The sequence below is a fragment of the Canis lupus genome, chromosome 8 (assembly GCF_003254725.2).
Source record: "Canis lupus dingo isolate Sandy chromosome 8, ASM325472v2, whole genome shotgun sequence".
NCBI lineage: Eukaryota > Metazoa > Chordata > Mammalia > Carnivora > Canidae > Canis > Canis lupus.
Genome location: NC_064250.1, coordinates 3,340,694 through 3,365,814, shown reverse-complemented (window position 1 = coordinate 3,365,814; position 25,121 = coordinate 3,340,694). Strand labels below are relative to the sequence as shown.

Below are 25,121 nucleotides of genomic sequence, written 5' to 3'. Positions count from 1 at the left end.
TAATTTTACTTTATTTTATTTTTTTAAATATATTTTTTTAAATTTTTATTTATTTATGATAGTCACACAGAGAGAGAGAGGCAGAGACACAGGCAGAGGGAGAAGCAGGCTCCATGCACCGGGAGCCCGCGTGGGATTCGATCCCGGGTCTCCAGGATCGCGCCCTGGCCCAAAGGCAGGCGCCAAACCCCTGCGCCACCCAGGGATCCCTACATACCTAATTTTAAAATCATAACTCTAAAACTTTTTTAAGTTCCAGGATTTTTGTTTTTTAAATAGATTTTATTTATTCATGAGAGACGCAGAGAGAGAGAGAGAGGCAGAGACACAGGCAGAGGGAGAAGCAGGCTATCCGAGGGAGCCTGATGTGGGACTTGATCCCGGGGCTCCAGGATCATAGCCTGAGCCAAAGGCAGACCCTCAACCACTGAGCCACCCAGGTGTCCCGTCTAAAACTCTTTGACCTGTTTTAGCACATTTATCTCTGACCAACTTTACAAAACGTGTCTTTCCCACCCCTTAATTACATTTATTTATTCAGAGCACACAGGTGCTTACTGAAAGCTGTTAATCACCACACAGCATCTTTTTATTTTTTTAAGATTTTATTTATTTTTATTTTATTTATTTTTTTAAGATTCTATTTTTTTTTTTAAGATTTTATTTATTCATGAGAGACAGAGACACAGGCAGAGAGAGAAGCAGGTTCCATGCAGGGAGCCTGATGTCGGACTTGACTCTGGGATTCCAGGATCATGGACTCCAAGATCACGCCCTGGGCCGAAGGCAGGTGCAAAACTGCTGAGCCACCCAGGGATCCCCAACAGAGCATCTTTAGTATGACTTTAAATATGTGCATATAGGGATCCCTGGGTGGCGCAGCGGTTTGGCGCCTGCCTTTGGCCCAGGGCGCGATCCTGGAGACCTGGGATCGAATCCCACGTCAGGCTCCCGGTGCATGGAGCCTGCTTCTCCCTCTGCCTGTGTCTCTGCCTCTCTCTCTCTCTCTCTATGTGACTATCATAAAAAAATAAATAAATAAAAAAATAAATATGTGCATATAACTCCTGTTTTTAGATTAAAAAGAAAACGAAGAGAATGTTTCTTAGAACTTGTATCGATAAAGCTAGTACTTGAGATAGCTAGACCTATGAATTTTAGCTCTTCATAGGATTTGAAGAGTATGTTTTTCTTCCAGAGGATGGGATTTTATCCTTTTGAAAATATTTATTTTCTTATTACAAAAAGTAGTAGGTAAAAAAAAAAATTTTTAAGTAGTATGTGTTTATTAAAGAAAATTTGGAAAAACTAGAAAAAAACTATTTTTTGCATCATCCATAGTCCTACAAACTAAAAAACCTGAATTGATACTTTGCTATATAATTTTCATCGTCTTTTCTTTGTCTACGTAAAGTTTAAAATATCTGCAACATTAAGATCTATATTATTCCTTTGACCTGGTTAACTTTTTTTTGAGAGTATGCTAGGGGATGTGGAGAGGCAGTAGGAGAGGGAGAAAATCTTTAGCAGGCTCCACACCCAGCATGTAGCCCAAAGAAGGGCTAAGCTCCATCTCACAACCCTGAGGTCAGGGCCTGAGTCAAAATTAAGAATCCAGTGCTTAACCAGCTGAGCCACCTTGGTGCCCCTCTCCTTTTTCTTTTCTAATTCTTAAGCATCTGGATAATTTTAAGACTTATTTTTAAGATTTTATTTTTAAATAATCTCTATACCCAACATGGGGTGTGAACTCACAGCCCTGAGATCAATAGTCACATGTTCTACCAACTAAGGGAGCCAGAGGAAGGTACAGAGATTTTCTATATGCTTTCTACTCCCGCACCTGCACAGCCTCTCCCATTATCAATATCCCCCACTATTGTGATACATTTCTTAAAATTGAAGAGTCTGTGTTGACAAGTCATAATCACCCAAGATGTATAGTTTACCCTAGGGTTCACTGTTGAGTTGTACATTTTGTGGGTTTGGATAGTTGTATAATATGTAATAATTCCAGTGTCATGTAGGGTATTTTCACTGTTGTAAAAATCCTTGATGCTCTGCCTGTTGTCCTGCCCTCTCCCCCACCCCAGCCTATACCTTTTTCTCCTATTTAGTTAAACTACAAAAATAACTTCTTTATTTTATATTTGTATAGGAGCTTTATCTAAAATTAATGGAAAACAATTTTCTTTCAGTTTTACTCATCTTGTAGTTTAACCTATTCCACTTATTTAATTATGATATTATTATTGATTATTACTATCACCACATTATTAACTTCTAAGATTATCCCTCAGTATTTGCTAGAGAATCTGGCCTGCCAGTATATGTCCTAACCATAGATCCTGTACACACATCCATAATGCAAGTCATTATTCACTAAGATATGAAATGGCATATTTTTAGAGATCCTATTAGTGAAGTGATCATTGAGTCAAGTTTTATAGAATATGTGCAGTGTCTTAGTTCATTTTATGTTTTTTTCTTTTACTTACAGAAGCAAAGACAAGTTCATTTTAAATTGCTGGGATATAGAATTAAGACCTTGGGTTAGAGCTCACACCTCTATTTTATTTGCACTGATTTAGTATAGGACTGGGTTTTGTGGATCATTAAAGCCTTTTGTACTATATTAAAATTGAGCCCAATCTGAGTTAAGTATCTGGAATATAATCATATTCAGGCTGTTTTCTTTTTTCTCTTCCTTTTTTTTTTAATATATATATATTTAGATTTTATTTATTTATTGAGACAGAGAGAGAGAGAGAGAGAGATTGGCAGAGACACAGGCAGAGGGAGAAGCAGGCTCCATGCAGGTAGCCCAACGTGGGACGCGATCCCAGGACTCCAGGATCACACCCCGGGCTGCAGGCAGCGCTAAACCGCTGTGCCATTGGGGCTGCCCTTTAGGCTGTTTTCTAAACTGGTTCTCATCAATATTTGCATTCCTATTCTTTGTAATATTTTAATACTGGTAGGAAACTCAGAAATCTTTCAGTCCATCTCTGCCTTTTCCTTGGTCAAGACATTGAGACCCAAATTTGGTTGTGTCTGTGTGTGTGTGTGTGGGGGGGTGTTTTAGAGAGAGAGCACACTTGCATGAGAATGGGGATGGGGAGAGGGAGGAAGAGAGAATCTCAAGCAGGCTCCATATTGAGTGCAGAGCCCAGTGCATGGCTCGATCTCACAACCCTGATATCAAGACCTGAGCCAAAATCAAGAGTTGGATACTTAACTGACTGAGCCACCCAAGTGTCCCAAGACCCCAGTTTTTTGGTTTTTTTAAGGTTTTATTTTTATTTGAAAGAGAGCAAGGGCACTCATACATAAGCGGGGGAACAGCAGAGGGAGCAGTGGGCTCCCCACTGAGCGTGGAGCCTGACATGGGGCTCAGTCAATCCCAGGGCCCTGGGATGATGACCTGAGCCCAAGGCAGACACTCAACTGACTGAGCCATCCAGGCGCCTGGGCCCCAATTTTTTTTTTTTCTTTTTTTTATTCATGAGAGACACCCAGAGAGAGAGGCAGAGACACAACACAGGGAGAAGCAGGCTCCATGCAGGGACTCGATTCTGGGTCTCCAGGATCACACCCTGGGCCGAAGGCAGGTGCTCAACCGCTGAGCCCAGGCGTCCCTGGGCCCAAATTTTTTAAGTGATTTATGCACAATCACCTTTTCTTATGGAATGTGAACAAAATTTTCTTTCTAGTTTTACATGGAGTTATTATTTGAAATGACCTAGATTGGTGGTTTTCAAGCTTTCTTGAACTTATTTTTCCTTTCAAAAAGAATCCCACCTTGAGCACTTTATATAAAACATAATTAAGGGGTACCTGGGTACCTGGCTCAGTCAGTTAAACGTCTGCCTTTAGCTTATGTCATGATCCCGGGGCCCTGAGATCAAGCCCCACATCGGGCTCCCTGCTTTGCGGGAGTCTGTTTCTCCCTCTGCCTGTGTTGTACTCTTTCCCTGCTTGTACTCTCTCACTCTCTCTGTCAATTAAGTAAATAAAAGTCTTTAAAACAAAACTAAATAAATAAAACAGTAATTGAAAGGGCCCATTTCTGAAGCCCTGTCCAGTGGCTTGAAATAATTTCTAGGAATATTAGGGCCCGAAAACAATTCATGTAAGTACTTACTTCATGAGATTATTTTACAAACTGGTCTGTTAATCATTATATTTTGTTCAAAACTAGTGGTAGCGGGCAGCCCTTTTGGTGCAGCAGTTTAGTGCCTCCTGCAGCCCAGGGCGTGATCCTGGAGACCCTGGATCGAGTCCTGCGTCGGGCTCTCTGCATGGAGCCTGCTTCTCCCTCTGCCTGGGTCTCTGCCTCTCTCTCTCTCTTTGTGTCTCTATGAATAAATAAATAAATCTTAAAAAAAACAAACTAGTGGTAGCAATAGGCAATCCAGAAAAATAGTGACAAAACATTTTGTAGAAATAAGCGTGTTTTGTATTTGTGCATCCCTGCTAAACAGTTTGAAGCCCCTAGTAGTTATTTTACAGTTATTTGAGTTATGTCTAATATGTGAATTGTCTTTGGGATATTGAAAATATTCCAGACATCACAGTAGGAATAATCAATAAGACCCTTAGAACTTTTTTTTTTAAGATTTATTAATTTTTTTGGAAAACAAGTGCATGTGAACAGGGAGAGGGGCAGAAGGAGAAGGAGAGAGAGAACATCCTCAAGCCAACTCCCCACTGACTGCAGAGTCCAACTCAGGGCTCAGTCCCAGAACCCTGAGATCATGATCTGAGCCTAAGCCAAGAATTGGCTGCTTAACCAACTGAACCACCCAGGCACACACCCCTCTTAGAACTTTATATAGTATTCTGCGTAGAATTTAAAGAAATGAATATAGATACATATTGACCAACTCATATGCTATAATTGAATTTTAGAAAGCGTCTTCAAATGAATGTTTACACCATGAATCTGACTTGATTTTCTTTCATTTGATAGGAAAAAGCTCCTCTATTTCTGAAGAGAAAGGTGAATCTGATGATGATAAACCAAGGAAAGGAGAAAGACGATCATCCAGGGTCAGACAGGTAACTCAGATACCTGTTAAAGCTTCTGTCACCTCTCTGGGTACTGCTTTGTATATCTCCTTCCATCACTTTTTCAGAGTTGGTGTCTCTAGATTTCTGTACTTCTCTCTCTCTCTCTCTCTCTCTCTCTCTGTCTTTTTTTTTTTTTTTTTTTTAGATTATTTATTAGGGAGTGCACAAGCAGAAGGAGGAGCAGAGGGAGAGGGAGAAGCAGGCTCCCCATTGAGCAGGGAGCCCAATTGGGGGCTTGATCCTAGGACCCTGGATCATGACCTGAGCCAAAGGCAGACGCTTAACAGACTGATCCACCTAGGTTCCCCTGTAATTTTCTTCTTTCTCCTCTTTATCTCACTTTTTTGTGTGTTATTGGGAGGAGCGGTGATTTTGTTTATTTTTGTTTGTGTTTTTTTGAAAAGCACTTGTTAGCATTTAATGAACCTCCCTCTACTTGGCTTCAAGCTAGTAGGATGCAAGTCTCCCCCCACCCTTCATCTTCTCAGCTTTTCTACTGAACAGTGACCTCATGACAGGCTGTTTGGGGAGGTTTCCCTTCTTCAAAACTTTGTCATAGCCTGACTGCACCATGTCACTGATAGGAGCAGCTCCAGTCTTGTTTTTGGCAGTATTTACCCGTGTCTGCTCACTAACTAAAGTCCACAGTGTGTTGGGGTTGACAGATGGGCAGAAGCTCTGGCTTCTCTTAAGTGGTAATGCCTCATTACCAAGGTAACCTAGGTGATATTTGTCAAAGTTGATCCCATGGTGATGCATGCCACCAGCATTGGCCTCCTGGGTGTTTCCAGGGACTTGCCAATGTAGCCGTGGCTCAGGTGGCCGAGGTCTTCCTCAGTTTAGATGGCATATGAGCAGCCCAGACAAAAAGAGTTGTTTTTTTGTTTTCTAATTAGGTCTGTTCAGGTTTTTAAGCAAATATATGAAAACTAAAACTTATGAAAGTTAACAGGCTGGGCTGTATTTCTAAAGTACATTATTAGAAAAGATAAAATTACTCAATTAGAACTTTAAAGCCAGGGACACCTGGGTGGCTCAGCAGTCGCGCATCTGCCTTTGGTTCAGGTCATGATCTGGGAGTCCCAGAATCGAGTCCCATATCAGGCTCCCTGCATGGAACCTACTTCTCCCTCTGCCTATGTCTCTGCCTATGTCTCTGCCTCTCTCTCTCTCTCAATAAATAAATAAATAAATAAACTTTAAAGCCATATGATACAGTGTTAAGTGAACAGAACACAAAAGTGTATCTGTGGTGTGGTTATGACTATGAAAAGAAATGATGGGGAAAAAAGTCAATATACCCAAGTGATAAAAGATAATTATATTAAGTGATGATAATCAGTTCCCCCATCCCCTTCCCTTGCTACTTTCTAGATGTTCAGTGTGTATTTATTTTTAAAGTTTGAAACTAGAAAATGAACTAGTAGCAGTTTCATAAATTGTATTCCTTTTGTACTCTATATTGATTCCCATAACAGCTTGACAAGTCATGCTTGTTTACTGTCACACTTGTTTGTATGGATGCAAGCCTGTATCATTGAGTTTCTCCTTTCTGTGTGTATCTTCTGAGATACTTTTTTTTCCTGTGTTGATGGAGAGCAAATATACTTGGAACCATTGTATATCTTTTCTTTCAGGCAAGAGCAGCTAAACTCTCTGAGTGTAGCCAGGTGACCGAGGAGGAAGAGGATCAAGAAACACCTTCCAGAAATCTGAGGGTCAGAGCAGATCGAAATTTGAAAACAGAGGAAGAAGAAGAGGAGGAGGAGGAAGAGGAAGAAGAGGAAGAGGAAGAGGAGGGACAAAAATCTAGGGATGCACCTGTCCTGAAACAGTTTAAGGAAGCAGAAGAGGGGGAAGAGATGCCCAGAGTAAAACCAGAGGAGGTGATAGATGAGAGACACCAAAGCATAAGATCCCCGGAACAGGAGGAGCTAGAGAGAGGAGGAAGAGTTACAAGGTCCCAGGAAGAAGCGAGAAGAAGTCATGTGGCCAGATATCAGCAGGAAAAAGAGATGAAAACAGTTTCTTCCCTTGAAGAAGAAAAACAAACAAAAACTTCAAAAGGCTTGGAGGAAAAATCAAAGTCCCCTTCCCCTCCTCGACTGACTGAAGATCTGGAGAAGGCTCCTCTTGTGCTACAACCAGAGCAAAATGTCGGTGAAGAGGAAACTCCTCCGCCTTTACTTATCAAGGAAGCATCTTCTCCACCACCTAATACACAACTCCAGACTGAAGAAGAAATAGAGCCCATGGAAGGCCCAGCTCCCCCTGTCCTCACTCAGCTATCTCCTCCTAATACAGATGGTGAGGCCAGGGAGCTATTAATATCTCCACATACTGTTCAGTTGGTGGGACGCCTGTCTCCTTTGTCAAGTCCTGCAGACACCAAAGCAGAATCTCTAGCAGAGAAAGTGTCAGAGGAGAGTGTCCTGCCTCTAGTTCAGAAAAGCACACTAGCTGAATGCTCAACCCAGAAGGGTCTTGAAACTGAGTCCGAAAAATATGTTCAACCATTCCCTTTTAAAATTGAGGAATTAGCACCAGCCAAAGGGATCACCGAGGAATCTCTGAAACAGCTGTCTCTGGAACAGAAGGAAGGTAGAAGGGCTTCTCATACTCTTCTCCCAAGCCACAGATTGAAACAGTCAGCTGACTCATCCTCAAGCCGATCCTCCTCTTCATCCTCCAGTTCTAGATCAAGATCTCGCTCTCCGGACAGCTCAGGCTCTCAGTCTCACTCATCTCTAAGATCCAAGCAGAGAGATGTATCTCGGGCACATACTCATACCAACCCTCGTGGTAGATCTGAGATGGGCTCCCGATCAACATCAGAGTCTAGGTCACGTTCCCGTTCCCGTTCCCGTTCTCGTTCAGCTTCAAGCAACAGCAGAAAAGTAAGTGTGGGAGAATCCTGGGTGCATTGATGTTTTGTCTGTATTCCAGTGTTTTTCAACCCCAGGAGAACCTATTATAATTTCTGGCAGGAATGGGAAAAGCTTCCTTTTATTCCCCAGGTCAGTGATTATGTTCCCATTATTTCTGACTCTAATTTTTAATTCCTTGATCCCTACATAGAGTCCTTTTTCATTTTTTTGAGTCTCTTTGATTCTAAAGTTGAATCATTTACCTATCTCCCTCAGTAGACTATAAACTTGAGGATATGGACATGCCTTTTTATGTGTGTATCCTAGTAACCCAGTATCTAGTTGAGACTTAATAATTTGCCAACAATCGATCCCTGGGTGGCGCAGCGGTTTAGCGCCTGCCTTTGGCCCGGGGCGCGATCCTGGAGACCCGGGATCCAATCCCGCGTCGGGCTCCCTGCATGGAGCCTGCTTCTCCCTCAGCCTGTGTCTCTGCCTCCCTCTCTCTCTCTGTGACTATCATAAATAAAAAATAATAATAATAATAATAATAATTTGCCAACAATCTAGGAAGTCAAGGAGGTCACGGACTCAAACAGGAATAAACATAGGGACAGAAGGGTCCAGTGGAATTGGGAAACTCGGTGACATATTGAATATATACCATATAAAATAATTTGCCTTATGTGCTTCATTTCTTTAGTCTCTGAGCCCTGGAATCTCCAGGGACAGCAGCACCAGCTACACTGAAACCAAAGATCCCTCTTCTGGGCAGGAGGTTGCAACTCCACCTGTGCCACAACTGCAGGTCCTTGAGCCAAAGGAGAGGACTTCCACCTCATCCTCTATCCAAGTGAGACGTTTGAGCCAACCTGAGCCAGCTGAAAAGCATGTGACCCAGAGGTTACAACCTGAGCGGGTAGGCTATTATGTCCCCTCCCTAGGAGGAGATGGAGGATTAGGCATGATTTTCCTTTTTTGTCTTAGTTATAAAACTGAAAGGTCAGTCTAGATAAGGTTCATTGGAAAGGTAGATGGTTGGGGATACCTGTAAGGTTCCACTGAACTCAGTTCCAACTCTCTGGTTGATGAAAGCTCTGTATGAGGCTAGGCAGCAGGGTTCTTATCTCCAGGGCTCCCAGGGTCACTTCCACAGAATGTCTCCTTTTTTTCCGCCCCAGAGGAAGACTTTTCTCAGTTTTCTCAAGAAAAGAATTCTAATAAAATAATTGTTGGCATAGAAATTCTTTAAGCATCATTCTATTCCACTTTCTAAACTAGAATAACAAAGATATATAGGGCAAAGTGTGGAACTACTACTGTGTAAGTCCTGCTCTGCCTTACCAGCTCCAGGTTAAAGAAAAAAACCAAGCAGATTTAAGTATGTTGCTATGGGCATTTTGCTATGTTTGTCCTGACAGGGGAGCCCAAAGAAGTGTGAAGCTGAAGAGGCAGAGCCACCAGCTGCCACACAGCCCCAAACCTCAGAGACCCAGACTGCTCACCTACCAGAATCAGAAAGGATTCATCACACTGTGTAAGTACTCTCTCTCAACTGGGGTATAACAAGGAACTGGGAATATGGAATAAATAGTTCTTTGCTCCCTGGGGTTCTTTGACTAAGTAGTCCTCGTTTCCTTCTAAAATATAAAGGCAGAGCTTTATCTGGACAGAGGCTAGGCTTCAGTGGTTCTGTTGAGAGCTGCCACCAGAATTTTTAAGGTAGTCTGAAAAGTGGTGGTTAGAGCATAAGGAAACCCAATTGGTCATCTGACCAAAATAGTTCCTTTAAGGAGCAGGTAGCGGAGGCTTTGTTTTCCAAACTCAAGACAGTGTAAGGGAGTTGACTCGAGGCATCTTAACTCATAACTCACATTTACTAGCTATATCTGAGTCTGGGAACAGTTTAATAAAGCATACCAAGAATCTACCAAGAAAGACACAGGAGAGTGTTGTGTTTGATTTTTGTTTTCCCTAGTTGTTAGCTGTCTTTTTATTAAGCACAGTCTATCTTAGTTCTTATTGGATATACAGCAAAATATGAAGCATGTATCAAGTCAGAAGTTTGTTTTTGGACCCCTAAGGCCCTTGGTTTGATTTTTACCATTTTCATAATTAATGTGAGCTTTTTGTTCCTTATATTTAATTCTAGAAAAATATAGGTAAGAACAGGTATATCATTCATGCATTATTTTGAGCTAGGTACTATTGAGTTAAAAAGCCATTGAACCCAAGTTCCTGGCTTCAGAGTGCTATGGGAAATGAAAAGCAAAACATTGCAGAAATACAATTGCTTACTTTAGTCATCAAGAATCCTGTACTGCTTTAATGAACATCCAGTGTAGACAGTTGACCTAAAGTTGTTGGTTTTATGTCATTTTAACACTAATCCTGCCAGTATGATTTTTCCCTTTATGTAAAAGTCTAATAATTTACACTCTTCTGAGAGCTTCAGACTATCTTTCCTCTGATTTTCGAGGGTGGTGGGCAGGTGACATTTATTATCTCATTTCTTTTTGACTTTAATACTAGTTTTATTCTTCTTACTATCTATGTAGCTTTCGCCTTGGGACATACCCTTGCCTTGTCTATTCTAATGGTCTTGCCTCTGCTGCCATCTTGTGGCTGTTATTTTTTTGGTTTGAAAGTCAAAAGTTCACTATACTTCCTTTGAAAAGTTTTTGTTATTTCCCCTTTGGGATGGGTACATTATCCTTTGGAAGGGGGTTTTTCTTCTAGGACCATAAAGTGAAAACCCAGCGGATTCTGGAAAGTGTTCAGGATTCCCCAACTACACCATCGATGAGGAAATGGGGTGACACCTTGCCTTCCATATCCAGCAACCAGAGATAATACCTGCCCTCTCCTAACCCATCCCAAGGGGGTACATATCCTTTGTATAATGGCAGTTTTGAAGTAGGTGTTGACAACCTACTACTAATTGGGCCTGAGAAACTGCCTCTTATACACTTTAAGAAGCAAGTAATTTTCTAAAAAGGTTTTTCTTACCCTAAAATTTACTTGGTCTATGAGATCCTGGCAGCAAAACAGCACTTGATGCTATTTTGAAACATCTTTATTTCTGGACTTTTTAGCATGCAAGTCCAGGACAAATGAAGCCTGGAGTCATGTACAGAGTTTTTCTCCCCACATAAGCGTGCCTTTGATCTTCCATTTTATGACCGAGGTAATCTAGTCATATTTATTCCAACAAGATGATAGGCAAGTGACACCTTGGGCTAATACTGAGACTGTCCATTGTTGCCTAGGCAAGCTTCAGTGGAGCAGCCTATAGATGAGAAATGCAATCTGAGCTCAGGAGTAGCTCACACACATCGCCTTTACCTACTTTCCCTCTGCCTGGCTTCCAGATGGCCTGTTCAGCAGCCTAATAAAAAGACATGCCCCAAAGCCTAAACTCATAGGCTATTATGACACAGGATCTGGTAAATGAATCTTTGAGAACTTCGCCTACATTTCTCAAGGCCCTACTGCATCTGATTTACAACACTCCTAGTCTTTCACCCCTCTAGAGTCCTAGTTTTCAGCCTGGTGACCTCTGGAGCCCCTGGCCAATTAAATGGAAATGACTATTTGTAGCTTAACCTTGGTTTTCCTGTCTGTCTCAACAAGACACAGAGCTAGGCCCTGTTGATTCAGTAAAGTGTTTAAAAAAAAAAAAGATTTCAAAGACCTGTCAGCACCTGGAAGAGATTGCTTAACTTTTTCTGTGCTTTGTTAAATCCTTTCTGATTCTGATTGTGCCCTGAGGAATTCTAAATTTATGAGGTAAGGTATCTCATCATTGGTTGGAGCAGGAATTTGTGAGCCCTCAGTCTTGTTTCAATTGAGCATGTTCTAAAACCCAGTCTTCTGTCCACTGTGGATATAACAAAAGTGTCCTCATACAGCAGAAAATAATGCTACTCTGTTTTTATGTTTAAAAAAAAAATAGAGGGGGGAAGAAAAGAACTTTTATGTGAGCAACTGTATTATCCAGCAGTAGTTAATTCAAACCTGAGTTTTTCTAAATACAACCTTCCTGAGTATCCAACTCTCGCAGGCAATAGTAACTTTGGGCTTTTGGCTTATGCTTATTGTCCTTTTGCCTGAGTATGAGGAAGGAAATAGTCCTTTAAGCCAGTGTGACAATGTAATGGTTACTCTCTAGAGGACTTAACAGTGCCAATATGCCAAATGATGCATCATTTTTAAAAGTAGAATTTATTATCATCAATAGCGTTTGTTTACTGAGAAATTGGAATTTAAGATCATACTCCCCAAATCATATTGTCCTTGGTCATCTTAGAACTAGTATACCCCTGCAAATATTCTATATTTAAGTCTCACTGCTTGTCATATCCCACTATTCCGTATCAGATCCTCAGCTCATCCTCATGAATTTTCTATAATAACTAAAGTTCAAACATAAAACATACATGCCTGTAGAAATTTTCTTTTCTATTAGTTTCTCTGATTTTTATTTAGATATGAACTATAATGTGATGTTGTTAGTCTCCAAGTAGTTTTGTCCTTTTCTCCTGAGCTACAAATGCTTTGTGTGCTGTTCAGTTATGGATAGATATCTCCCACCCTCAAGTCCCCATGCAATTTCACAATTTTTTCAAAGATACAGAAATATTTGTGCAAGAACTTAAGTGTGGGAAAGGAGATGCCAGGATGGATGCCTTTTGTTTTAAAAGGGCTGCAAAGAAAAGCTTCATGGGGCTCTGACAAGTAGCTAACAAGGCTTTGGGACTGGTCCTACAAATAGATTGAGTCCCTTTCCAGGGCAATTTTAAGGATTCCTCTTTTTCTTATGAAAATAAAGTCTTAGGAATCCTGGATTGGGGATCCCTGGGTGGCTCAGCAGTTTAGTGCCTGCCTTTGGCCCAGGGTGCGATCCTGGAGTCCCAGGATCAAGTCCCACGTCAGGCTCCTGGCATGGAGCCTGCTTCCCCCTCCTCCTGTGTCTCTCCCCCCCCCCCCCCCCCCCCCGTCTCTCTATGTCTATCATAAATAAATAAATAAATAAATAAATCTTTTAAAAAAAAAAAAGGAATCCTGGATTCCACAGAATTGTTCGTAGGGAAATAGATGGCACAAACTCAGTGTGTCCTAAAGCTATGGATAATGTGGTAAAATTCCTATTCTTGAAAAAGAATTTCCAGTGAAAGAGAAATTGTTCCTCTAAGGAAGCTACTTCTGGAGAGGCATATTTGGCAGCTGAAACTATTTTAGGACAATTGATGGGCAGGGAACATTTATTTGAGGATGTTAAAAGGTAATATCCTCTGTAGGGACTCCATCTAAAAAGAATTTTAAGAAAACTTTGGAAAAAAAAAAAACTTTGGGGCTCCTTTCTGGCTTGGTAGAGCATGCAACTCTTGATCTTGGGGTCATGAGTTCAAACCCCACATCAGGTATAGAGCTTACTTTTAAAAAGAAGAAAACTTTTAGTTCAGCAAGCAATTATTACAGTGTCCACTTGGTCCACACAATGATGGCCTAATTGAGAAATATTTACTGAGCATTTCTTTGTGTTAGGCCGTGGGCCAGGGACTAGGTAGGGCACGTAGTCCCTGACCTTGAGGAATCCTGCAAGGTGGAGGTGAGAGGCAAGTTATCCAGCGGTTATTATACAAAGTGATGAGGCCCTTGCTGAAAACCTGTTAGACCAACTACTGATGCCTTCACATCAGAGAAAGCTCAGTCTACTCTTTAAGAAACCTCCCTAAGTGGTATCAATGAGATAATGGTCTATTAAATGTACATGTGTTTATGCATATCCTTATCGTGACTTGGAGTGTTGTCCAAGCCAAACTCTTAAAGGCAAAGCCTTATCACATTGTTCCATGAGATCGGTATTGTTTTGATTCCCACTTTACAGATAAAGTAATAGATATACAGAGAAGACCAGAGAGACTTGCCCAGTGTCAGAATTTATATAGGAGCACTGTTGGGCCATGATTGGGCCATAGCCAGTTTGACTGCAGAGCTCTGTCTTAGCAGATGGACCACAAATGAAAGGGAGCTTTTATTATTATTTTTTTATTTTGAGAACTTCAAAAAATAGTTAAAAATAAAAACTTTTTATTTTTTTTTTTGAAAGGGAGCTTTTAGAGTAACGTGTAAACATGACCACTTTAACATGTAATTGGCATGTACAAGATTTCAGTGGGGAGGCAATTTTATTCCTGGCTGAAAGCTCTGGTATTACAAATGGGATAATACCAAGCTTTTGATTAAAGACCCAGGAGCTTGTCTTAGCTTTAGACCTCTGCTGCCACAAACTGGGGTGCAAAAGGAGCACCTTTGCAGTCAACAAAGGAGTTTTTGAGCATCTGCTGAGGGCTTTTTTTTTTAATGGTTAAGAGTCAGCTTCATATTTCACATTTAGTCTGGTGAAAATACCCATGATTAATAATTTCCGTTTAGTTCCCAAACACTTTGGGCCCAGCAGACCTCCCCCAACCCCCAGCCATGTGTAACAGCTCTCACTTCAGCTGCTTGTCTGCTTTGGAGCCCCCACCTTGGAGCCCTTGCTCCAAGAAGTGGCCTTCATGCTTCAGCTACCAAGGTCCCCTTGCTCTGTTTATCCTTTTCCTTTCTGGCTCCAGTGGACCCTGGAGCAGGGTGACCTTATTAAAGACTGTGAAACAAAGTTGTCTGTCATCTCTTCAGAGACACCTCTCCCCCTCTCTGCTGGTAATTCAAAAAGGAACTCTGCTCTGCTCTCCTCCCGCCATCCCTGGAGAAAGGACAGGTTGGAGTAATAACACGTGGTCATTGCTTGGGGGTGAGCAGCCAGCTAGCTGCTGTAGTGATTGGATAGTGCCAGTTCTCATCCCACCTCCCCGCATGAGCAGCTGACTGGCTTCTAGGATAGAGGGAGGTGGGCACATAAAAAATTGCTCATGGCCGTCCATTCTGTGTCTCTTTCAACTTTGGCTTTGTTGTCTTCCTTCTTTAATCATTTTTCACTCCCAGCTCTGCTGTTTCCCTTCTTTCTATTCTCTGGACTCTTGGAAGCAAGCAGCTGTAACTTTGTATGTCCTCTCCACCCAGCCCCCTCCCCCGCCCCTGGGACAAGGAGAGCGCACCCTCTCCCTGCGGGCTTAGGCCTCAGTGGCTGTTGTAACCTGAGAAAAGAAGGAAAAAGGCCAGGCCTATTGAGCCAGCAGTGAGCTCCCTGTGGCCTGCCAGAGGATAAGAACCTTGCTCACTCAGCGCCCTCCCTCTTCTCTTTTCCCCTCCCCTGCTGCAGCAGGGCCCTCCCCCATCCGCACACACGGGCTGCTGGGTAAGTGGCAAGATGGCTCCCCTGCATGTCTCCGGCTGATCGCTGCCGCTCCGCCAATACAATAGAGCCAGCCACTACCAGCAGCCTGGCCCTCTTCCTCCTCCTTCTCCAGAGAGACCAATCCAGCCGAACTCGGGGTTTGCCGTGAGGACTTAACGCTTATCTCTTAAAAGCCAGATCTATTTTAGCCTCCCCTCACCGCCACCACCTCCCCTTCCATTTACCATTTTTTGGATCCCCAGTTGCTGCATCTCGATTTTCTCTCTCTGGATCGGGTGGCTGGGGAGGAGGTGGTGGGCTATTGGGACAAGGAAGGTGTTGTGGGGTTTTTTTTTGGTTTTTTTTTGTTTTTTTAGGATTTTTTTGTTTGGTTTTTATTATTTCTTCCATTCCAGAAAGGGATAAACAGCACTTCCAGGGGGAGAAAAAAAATCATGTTATCAGAAAGCAAAGAAGGGTGAGAGCTTCACATTTCCATGTATCCCTTTTCCCCACCGCTCTACCTACCTCATCTTCCTTCTCTTCCCCATGGCTTTCATTCCGTCTTTCGTTTTGGTTTGTTTTCAGTCATTCTGCTTTCCCCTTTGTCCTTCCTGCCTGATTTCTAATTGGCCCAACTTGCCCTCTCCGTGTGGGAAATAGGTATTTTTTAGATAAGTCTTTTCTTTCCATTTAGGCAGTTGAATCGCGTGTTTCTGTGGGGGCCGATTAGCTGGGGGCACAGTTCCGATTTTCCCCTCCCCCTTCCCGTGCATCCCTCCCTGCCTCTCGGGGAGGCTGTTCTGACCTCTGAGTGTCAGTCAGCCTGTTGGGAATGCTGAATTTTCTAGTGGTGGTGATCAACGTGGGGAGGCTTGGTTTCCCCTCCCCTGGGTCTTAGGCCCCTGATTATCTTAATTTGATTTTTTTTCCCTCCCACTGTTTGGGTGGTAGTGGGAGTGAGAGTAGAGATAGAAGTTAGGGATGAAGACAGAAAAAGGAGATGAATAGTTTATCTCAAGTGAATCTCAGGGATTCGTTGCCTGAAATGGAAGCTAACTTGTGTGATTCAGAGTGGGGGTGGGAGGATTCAGTATTTGTAGTTGGTGGAGGGGATGTAAGGTGGGCTGGAGGGTGTGTCCTGACTGGGAGGCCTGCTCTCTTTATCTCTTGGAAGTTGGAATGAGGGAATGGGAGAAACTGGGTGAAAGCCGAATGTAAGAACAATTCCTACACCTCTGAGCAGGTAAAAGTGGCCTGATTCTTCTCTGAGCTTTCAAACTCCAGCAGTTGTAGTTTTTCCTTTTGGTTGAGAGGGTCCTCATTGAATTTTGAACCTTCAACAGCCCTACTGTCCCTGCCCCTCCTCCGCCCCACAATTTCTCCATTCCTGTTGCTTCCAGATCCTGTAGGTCAGTAGGCCTTATTAAGCAGTTGATTATAAACACAAGGTTGGGATCACTTGCCACGGCCATTCTTTCTCGTCTTAAGCAATCAGGCTTCCTGTAATTTCTCATGCAATTTTGTTAAAGATGCCTGTGGCCAGGGGATAGGGAGGCTACAGGGTTGTGGGCAAATCACAGTCACTTTTGAGGGACTGTGTTTAGAGTGGTACGTTTTTCCTTTCCATGTAAGAGTACTCTGGTGAATTACCTAAAAACAGTTGGGAGTCCTGACCCCACATGTCACAGCTTTATCCCATCTGGGCAGTGGATGGATGCGGTTGCTAAGATCTGTGCTATTTTCCCAAGGAAAACTGTTTTCCTACTTTTCCTGTGGGGGCCAGGTCTCTAGTCTCATCTGAAAAGCAACCCTCCCAAACCCACCCAAGTGATGAGGCATGGGGGTTTCCTGACCCAAAACCTAATGTCTTGCTCTCTCTTCCCCTTGGTTCTTTCCTGCCCTTCCCTCCCTACCTCTCCCCATACTATCAGTGAGGAGAAGGAGGAAGTGACCATGGACACAAGTGAAAACAGACCTGAAAATGAGGTTCCAGAACCCCCCGTGCCTATTGCAGACCAAGTCAGCAATGATGACCGCCCAGAGGGCAGTGCTGAAGATGAGGAGAAGAAAGAGGTAAATTTCCAAGCCACCTGTTGGAGTGGGTGGGCAGGAGTGGACCTAGGGGAGAGAGTAGACACCACTTTGGTGATCCCTCTTACACCGTGGGATAGCTTAAAGAAGGGACTAGGCTGACTTGGATCAGGGTAGGGCCAAGGGAGAATTCGCTGGTTTAGCAAGGGACCCCCTTGTGATGGGGACAGGGCTCATTTGTTCCCCTTTCTTTGTTGGGGAAGTAGTGCAGTCCAGACTCTGGGAAGTTTGTAACTAAAGGAAAAGTCCGTTAATGGCCCTTTATCCAAGACCCAGGCCCGGCTTTCCCCTCTCAAGCTGCTTCTCCCTGTGTGGTAACTGTTAAGCTTTCCCTCCTTTTTAAAAGCCTGTGGGAACTCAGCGCCATCTAGTGGGCTTTGGTGGTTCTGAGCTGACCAGCCGCACTGAGGAATTTTTGTTCCTCCTCTGCCCTCTAGTGGTCATATTGCAGAGCTGTAGCTACTTAAGCCAGCGCTTGGGGTGATGATCCCAAAGGCTCCTTCTCCATATCTCGGGCCCCTCTTACGTCCTTTTTTTTGGCATATATATTATCTTGTATCCTGCACCCAATTCAGGGGGCTCCCCCCATCGGAGCCAGCGAAGTCTTCTTGGCTCTTAAAGTAATAGAGAAAGAATTAGCTGGGTTTGGGAGTGGGGTAACAGGATGGGAGGGACTGTCGTGTGTGTAGCCTTTCTTTGGTGTGTGTTGCGGGGGTGGGGGCCGGTGAAAGTGATTTGATGTGCAGAATATTATTTATTACAAGGTCCTTCTTCCCCGTAAAACTTTGTCCAAGTACCTCATGTACGGTAATCCGCCCGTAAAATATAACCCTGCCCAACTGGCCAATCGCTGATGCCGCCTCTTCCTCTGGACCCACCCGCTGCTACTGAGCTGCCCAATCAGAGCCGAGTCTGCTATCCCGGTGTCTTGGCCAGAGGGGGGCATGTATATGGGATCCTGTGATGGGCCCCCTTTTGCCTCCCTGCCTTGCTTACGTCAGGGGGCCAAGAAGAGCACTGTTCTGGAGAGACTTGTTGTATTGAGAAAGCAAAAAGCATTTGGAAAGGGGTGGACTTGCATCATCTCCCTATTTGGGACACCCCAAGAAGAGCTTGTGTCAGTGCTGGGGCGCCTGCCCACATGCCCTTACCCTTTTGAGGACTGTGGGTTGCCTTGTTTGCTACAGACTGTTGGGATCCCCATCTAGGGCACCAAGACCTCCTAAAGAGTCAATGCTTGTGATCACAGTGCCATGCTGTAAAATACCAAGTGGAGGCTCTCGGCTTAATCTGTGACGACTAGGAACCCTGCAGAGAAGTCTAGGGTTTGAGCCCAGGGATTTAATGCTGATGGCAGCCCAGCCATGTTTCACCACTTGCTCATCAGATGGACTTTCCTTTGGTCCCTGTTGTCCATGGTGAAGGGCAGCATGTTGGTTGCTCCAACTTCTCCTCCATCCCTGGAGGCAGGGGTCATCCATCCACCTGACTGGAACCACTGTCTCAGCTGGAGTCCCTGAGGAGATGCCACACACAACTCTCAGAAGAAAAGTATTCTGACCTTGCTGCTGAATGTGTGCCAGGTCCTGGGGCTCTCCACCTACTACCCCCAGGCTGCCTTCATCAGAGGCTCCATGATCCCACTCGGTGAGAGGAGCCCCTCCCCATTTACAGGCAGAGGAGAAAGGGACTCTGGAGTCATCACCTGGATTCCAAGTATTGGGTGGTGGTATTGCTGGATCTTACCACTGGTGGACATAGGGTCCTGCCTGCCTCTCACAATAGAAGGCCAGGACCATTCCTGCTACTCACAGGCCATCTCATCAGGGACTGCAAGATGATGCCCCTACAGGGCTGGGACTGATGTCTCTGCCCCTTTTCCCCCTGTACCCCTCGCTGAGCCTGGCCACCGCCAGTGAACTGTCTTGACATCATGGAAACTGGGCAGCGTCCCCCCACACGTTTTCCTCCCGCCCCCCCTGCGCCCCTGGGAGGACTCTGGCAGTGCCGTGCTGACCACCACGCCGTGCGCCCACCTTTTTTGCCAACCCAACCCCCCACCAATTGCACAGCGCCTAGCAGGGAGGGCTCATTCTGATTGGACCGGCGGTTGACTAGATACAGTACACAGTGAGGTGCGATTGGCTGAACTGAAGATCCCAGGTGTGAGATGGTACCTGGAACATTTGTCATATTCCTAGTTATTTTCTTCTTTATTTTCTTCTTCCTTTTATTTAATCTTTATTTTGATTATTTTCTCTTTATTTTTCTGATTTCTTTATTGGATTTATTTATTTATTTGGTTCATGTTTTTCCTGTTTTAATTAAGACCTTTTTCCTTTTTTTTTTCTTTTTCTTTCTTTTTCTTTTTTTTGTCTTTTTTTTTTTTTTCTTTTTTTTTTTTCCTTTTTCCCTCACTAACTTACCCATCGAGAGTGGCCCGGCTAAGGGTCAGGCTGGCCCTTAACGGAGACCAAGGAGACTTGGTTAGATGACACAAACGGGGCTGGGGGCTGGATGGGGAAAGGGAATTCCATCTAGAGGGTCCTGCCCTACCCTTTAGAAGGGTGGTAGGTCTTAGTTTTTCCAGAAATAAGCATTGAAATCTAAAAATGCACTAATCCCCTTTTTCTCTCTCTCCCTCTTTTTGCTCTGTCCATAGTCTTTCTCCCACTGAGTGGGGCAGAAACTTGCTCAAAGGCAGGTTTGGGAGTTTCTGGTCCTTGGCAGAGCCCCTAAGGCTTAAGCCCTGGTCAGAGAGGAAACAGTAAGGCTCTTTGCTAGAGCTCTGTACAGTGGTTGGAAAGTCGGAGGCTCCCCAGGGGGCAGTCTGCCCCCTCAAAAAAGACCTTCTTTTATCAAAGGCACTTTTAAATTCTTTTCTGCTGGCAGTTGGCTTAGGAGCCTCATCTCCGCTGGATCTAATGCTGCCATGTAGGAGTGTGGACAGTCCTAACTTGCTGCTGTCCAAGTGACTCAAAGCCACTGTCAGTGGATGTCAGGCTGGACATTTGAGAAAAGGAGGAGGCTTACTTTGTTGCAGTGATCATCCCAAAGTTGGTTTTCCTTGTTTCCTCGTGTTTTCTGAGAGTTCTCAAGGAGACCTGGGAGGGCTAGATGACCCAGTTCTGGGCATATCTTGTTGGCTTGGCATTCTCTTGGCCCATAGACAGTGGAAGAGGGCATGACCAATGCCTTTAAAGGGCTGGGAGGCTCCTGAATTCCCCTTCCAGCTTATTTCTGGTTAAGCTAATACACAGGTGTGGTATGGACTAGATGACTTTTCCCTGCTGTGATGTTTGATTTTATTTTTTTCTCTAACTTGCATTGATTCTGCTTCGTTTTTGCCGTTTGCCGCTTCTGTTTTGGTCTCTGTCTGTCTCTGTGTCTCTCTCTCTTTCTCTCTCTCTCTCTCTCTCTGTCTTTGGAGCCTGTGCTAAGACTGCCCCATCTAACCTCCTTCCCCCCTCTCTGTGGGGTGTGTCTCTTTCTCTTCCCCCCCCCCCTTTTCTTCTCTATACAGAGCTCGATGCCCAAATCATTCAAGAGGAAGATCTCCGTTGTCTGTAAGTCTAGCCCCAAATACCTAATAAAGGTCAAGAGTACCATAAAAGTTCATAGAGAAATAGATTCCTGTTCTCTCAGGGGCCTTCTTGGGTCACCCCTTCCAACCCCATTCCCTCCACCCAGCAAATGTATATCATCTTGGCATATGTAGGGTTCCATTTTGAAATTCAGTGACAGGCAATCCCTGTCATTTTTCCCAGGTCACATTTCTTTCTTAACTAATAACACTGTGAGATATCTCACCATTTCCTATGTAGCCCTACATGTGTTTCCTCTTTCAAATATCTGAACCCTCAGAACCAGCAGTGAGTTTGAGGGACTCCTCTATAGTGTTTATCAGTACATCCTTTATTCTGAAGGAGTGTCTAAGGAAATGAGAATGTTCACACCTCAAACAGTAACATTTTCCCAATGAAGAGCTCTAAATAGAAGCATAACAGATCTCTGTAACTTAATATGAAGTCGTAGTGTGGAAATGAGCCTAAAACATAATCAGATCATGTCACGATCTTAAATTAACTTTACTTGGATACCAGTGTCACATAGTCTTGTTTTTCTGCATTCCTGTGTCCTCCTCAGTCCTTCTTCCCTGGCAGTTTAGTTATTTCTACCACTAAAAGTTTAAACTACTCACCACCCTAGTTACCTACCCATCCCTCATTGCCTTCATTGATTAGTTTTTATTGGTCAGGAAGTGGCTCCAGTTCTTTTATTGGTCTCTCTGAAGCATGGTTTCCCCAGTCCCCAAATACAATATCCCTAAGTTAACCTTTTACTGAAATTCCAGTTGAAGTCTATCTGTAGGTGTTATGGTGTGAACCAGCAGAGGACCTAAGACCATCTAACTGTTCGGTCCTATTTCTTGGGGACAGCAGCTACCAAGGGGGTGCCAGCTGGAAACAGTGACACAGAGGGGGGCCAGCCTGGCCGGAAGCGGCGTTGGGGAGCCAGCACAGCCACCACACAGAAGAAACCCTCCATCAGTATCACCACCGAATCACTCAAGGTGAGGTGGGAGGAGCCAGGGAGGGGAGGATGAGACACATTGAGGTGGGAATAGACACGGGCCCAGTGTAACGGGGTGGGGGGTATCTGTGTCCCAGAGCCTCATCCCCGACATCAAACCCCTGGCGGGGCAGGAGGCTATTGTGGATCTTCATGCTGACGACTCCCGAATCTCTGAGGATGAGACAGAACGTAATGGTGATGATGGAGCACATGACAAGGGGCTGAAGATATGCCGGACCGTCACCCAGGTGAGGCTCTTGCCACTCCAGTGTAAGGGGAATGGGCAGTAGACTCAGAGCAGGCAACTAAGGTAGAGTCCTGGAAGGAAATTGCCATCTGTGCAGAGGGTTGAGCTAATTGCCCTTTTAGGGGTCAACAGACTACCAAATCCAACCTGTTGTCTTTAATAAAGAAAATTTTATGAAAGCACAGCTATACCAGCTCCTTTACTCTTATCTCTGGCTGCTTATGTGCTCTAACGTCAGTGTTGGATAGTTGCAACAGAGACTGTATGACTCACAAGGCCTAAAAATATTTCTCATCTTGCCCTATACAGAAAAGATTTGCCCACTCTTGCCTTCATTCTCCTCATGGCAAAGTTGAGGCATTAATCCCAAGATCCAGTGGAGGAGAATGAAATCTTTCCCCGAGCGGAAGGAACATTCTAGGTTGACTGTACCACCCTCTCTTAGGAAACCAGAGGCAGAAAAGCATGTGCCAGTTTGGTGTTTTAAGAATTCTGCCCATTATATGATACCTTACAGGTAGTACCTGCAGAGGGTCAGGAGAATGGGCAGAGGGAAGAAGAGGAAGAAGAGAAAGAGCCTGAAGCAGAACCCCCAATACCTCCTCAGGTGTCCGTAGAGGTGGCTCTGCCCCCACCTGTGGAGCATGAAGTAAAGAAAGGTAGGTGAAGCATGTGGCTCCTTGTATTCCCATAGCACTTTATTTGGATCTCTCTCTCTCTCTCTCTTTTTAATTTTATTTATTTATTCATGAAAGACAGAGAGGCAGAGACACAGGCAGAGGGAGAAGCAGGCTCCATGCAGGGAGCCCAATGTGGAACTCGATCCCGGGTCTCCACGATCAGGTCCTGGGCTGAAGGCAGATGCTCAACCGCTGAGCCACCCGGGCATCCTTGGACCTCTCTTTAAAGGGTTTCATGTTTCCTGCTTTTTATTATAGTATCTTGTGTATGTTTTACCTCCCTCTCCTAGTTATTAAGCTTCTTGAAAGCTAGGTTAAAATCTGTGAGGCTCCGTAATGAGGAGCTTTGCCTAGACGGTACCTTGCACGCTGTAGCTGCTGAACACAGTTAAATGGAAGACTAGATGGAAGAGTGACTGCATGCTAGGGAATAAGAGGCATGGCACAGGGAAGAGAGCCAGTATTGCTCCCTGCTGAAAACTGTTTCTTGTGTTCTCTTTTTGATAGTGACTTTAGGAGATACCTTAACTCGACGTTCCATTAGCCAGCAAAAGTCTGGAGTTTCCATTACAATTGATGACCCAGTCCGAACTGCTCAGGTGCCCTCCCCGCCCCGGGGCAAGATCAGTAACATCGTCCACATCTCCAATTTGGTGAGCCAAAGTCGCTTCCCACAGCACAGTGTTTAGTGTTTGAGAGTTTGAGCTTTGGATTCCTGTTACTTAACTTCAACTCCTAGATCTGCCAGTTAAGTTATTTACTTACTGAGTGACTGGCTTAATCTCTCACAACGGGTCTCCTCATCTGAAAAATGGGGACAGAGTATCATTGTGCAGGGTCATCTAGAGAATTTGCAGAGGGCCTGGTGCATAGTGTCAGTTAGTGTTACTATTCTTCACTCTTCTCTCATTCCCATGTGAGAGTTCCTGGCCCCTGTGCACCCAGACTTTGAGGCTATACTCCTGTACCATATACTTGGGGAAATCTGAAGACTAATTACAGGGGTATTGTTCTTGCCTTTTTCAAGACTCTGAAACTCCATTTTCCTTGGCAGGTGCGTCCCTTCACTTTAGGCCAACTGAAGGAATTGTTGGGCCGGACAGGAACTCTGGTGGAAGAGGCCTTCTGGATTGACAAGATCAAATCTCACTGCTTTGTAACGGTGAGGGGAGGAAGTTGATTCTCTGGGTCGTGGCATATATTTCCTTCTGTAACAATGTGGGCAGGTTTGAGGGCCTTGTGGCAAGTGGGAGGGATTGAGGCCTGTTGTGACCCTCTGCCTTCTCCCTTCCTCCACCAGTACTCAACAGTAGAGGAAGCAGTTGCCACCCGCACAGCTCTACATGGGGTCAAATGGCCTCAGTCCAATCCCAAATTCCTTTGTGCTGACTATGCTGAGCAAGATGAGGTGAGAAACCTAGGGAAAGGAAGGAGGGGAGGGGCAGGGGAGGCCATTATCTGCTAGAATCCAGCTGAGATCCTGGCCAAACCTGCAGTCACTGAGATTCCTTCTCCCTCTTCTCCCTACCCCCTTGGTTCCTTTAGTTGAACCATGGGACTCCAAAATCTATATGCCCTGGTACCTGGGCTCCTTCAGTGGGAGTGTTCTCCTGTCCATCCTGACTGTCCTTGTCCCTCCTCTACCCACAGCTGGATTATCACCGGGGCCTCTTGGTGGACCGTCCCTCTGAAACTAAGACAGAGGAGCAGGGGGTACCACGGCCCCTGCACCCCCCGCCCCCACCCCCAGCCCAGCCACCACAGCACCCCCGGGCAGAGCAGCGGGAGCAGGAGCGGGCGGTGCGGGAACAGTGGGCAGAGCGGGAACGGGAAATGGAGCGGCGGGAGCGAACTCGATCAGAGCGTGAATGGGATCGGGACAAAGTTCGAGAAGGGCCCCGCTCCCGATCACGGTCCCGTGACCGCCGCCGCAAGGAACGTGCGAAGTCTAAAGAAAAGAAGAGTGAGAAGAAAGGTACTTAGCTGTGGGGACACACATACCTGCTAGTAGGTGGGAAAGGGACCCAAATGGGATGGGATACAGGGTCTTCGGGCGTAAAGACTGACTCCTTTGCTTCCACCTCAGAAAAAGCTCAGGAGGAACCACCTGCCAAACTGCTGGACGACCTTTTCCGTAAGACCAAGGCAGCTCCCTGCATCTACTGGCTCCCACTGACTGACAGCCAGGTGAGTGCTCACCCTCCTGCTGCACTCAGAGCAGGGCCCAGGCTTGATGGCAGTGTAGGGGGCAAGTCATGTGACTACTGGAATGAGTAGGCCCAGGCATTGGCTTAGGACAGTAA

At 44.8% G+C, this 25,121-nt stretch overlaps 1 protein-coding gene across 9 annotated transcripts in view; it reads left to right on the top strand.

Moving 5' to 3' along the window:
* The window catches only part of ACIN1 (apoptotic chromatin condensation inducer 1), a 34,977-nt gene that overhangs the window by 8,228 nt on the left and 1,628 nt on the right, over nt 1-25,121 (top strand). For 4 of the 9 annotated variants that reach the window (XM_025443917.3, XM_025443915.3, XM_049113582.1 and 1 more), the window contains 14 exons: nt 4,973-5,061; nt 6,711-7,970; nt 8,644-8,859; nt 9,362-9,477; nt 17,157-17,298; nt 20,840-20,882; nt 21,756-21,889; nt 21,987-22,139; nt 22,656-22,797; nt 23,326-23,471; nt 23,873-23,980; nt 24,119-24,226; nt 24,469-24,793; nt 24,905-25,005. In XM_025443917.3, coding sequence (XP_025299702.1) covers nt 4,973-5,061; nt 6,711-7,970; nt 8,644-8,859; nt 9,362-9,477; nt 17,157-17,298; nt 20,840-20,882; nt 21,756-21,889; nt 21,987-22,139; nt 22,656-22,797; nt 23,326-23,471; nt 23,873-23,980; nt 24,119-24,226; nt 24,469-24,793; nt 24,905-25,005 — 3,083 coding nt within the window. Of the gene's footprint in view, nt 1-4,972; nt 5,062-6,710; nt 7,971-8,643; nt 8,860-9,361; nt 9,478-15,226; nt 15,388-17,156; nt 17,299-20,839; nt 20,883-21,755; nt 21,890-21,986; nt 22,140-22,655; nt 22,798-23,325; nt 23,472-23,872; nt 23,981-24,118; nt 24,227-24,468; nt 24,794-24,904; nt 25,006-25,121 lie in introns of those variants that run through there. The other 5 variants (XM_025443916.3, XM_049113580.1, XM_049113581.1 and 2 more) reach the window with 5 other exon arrangements.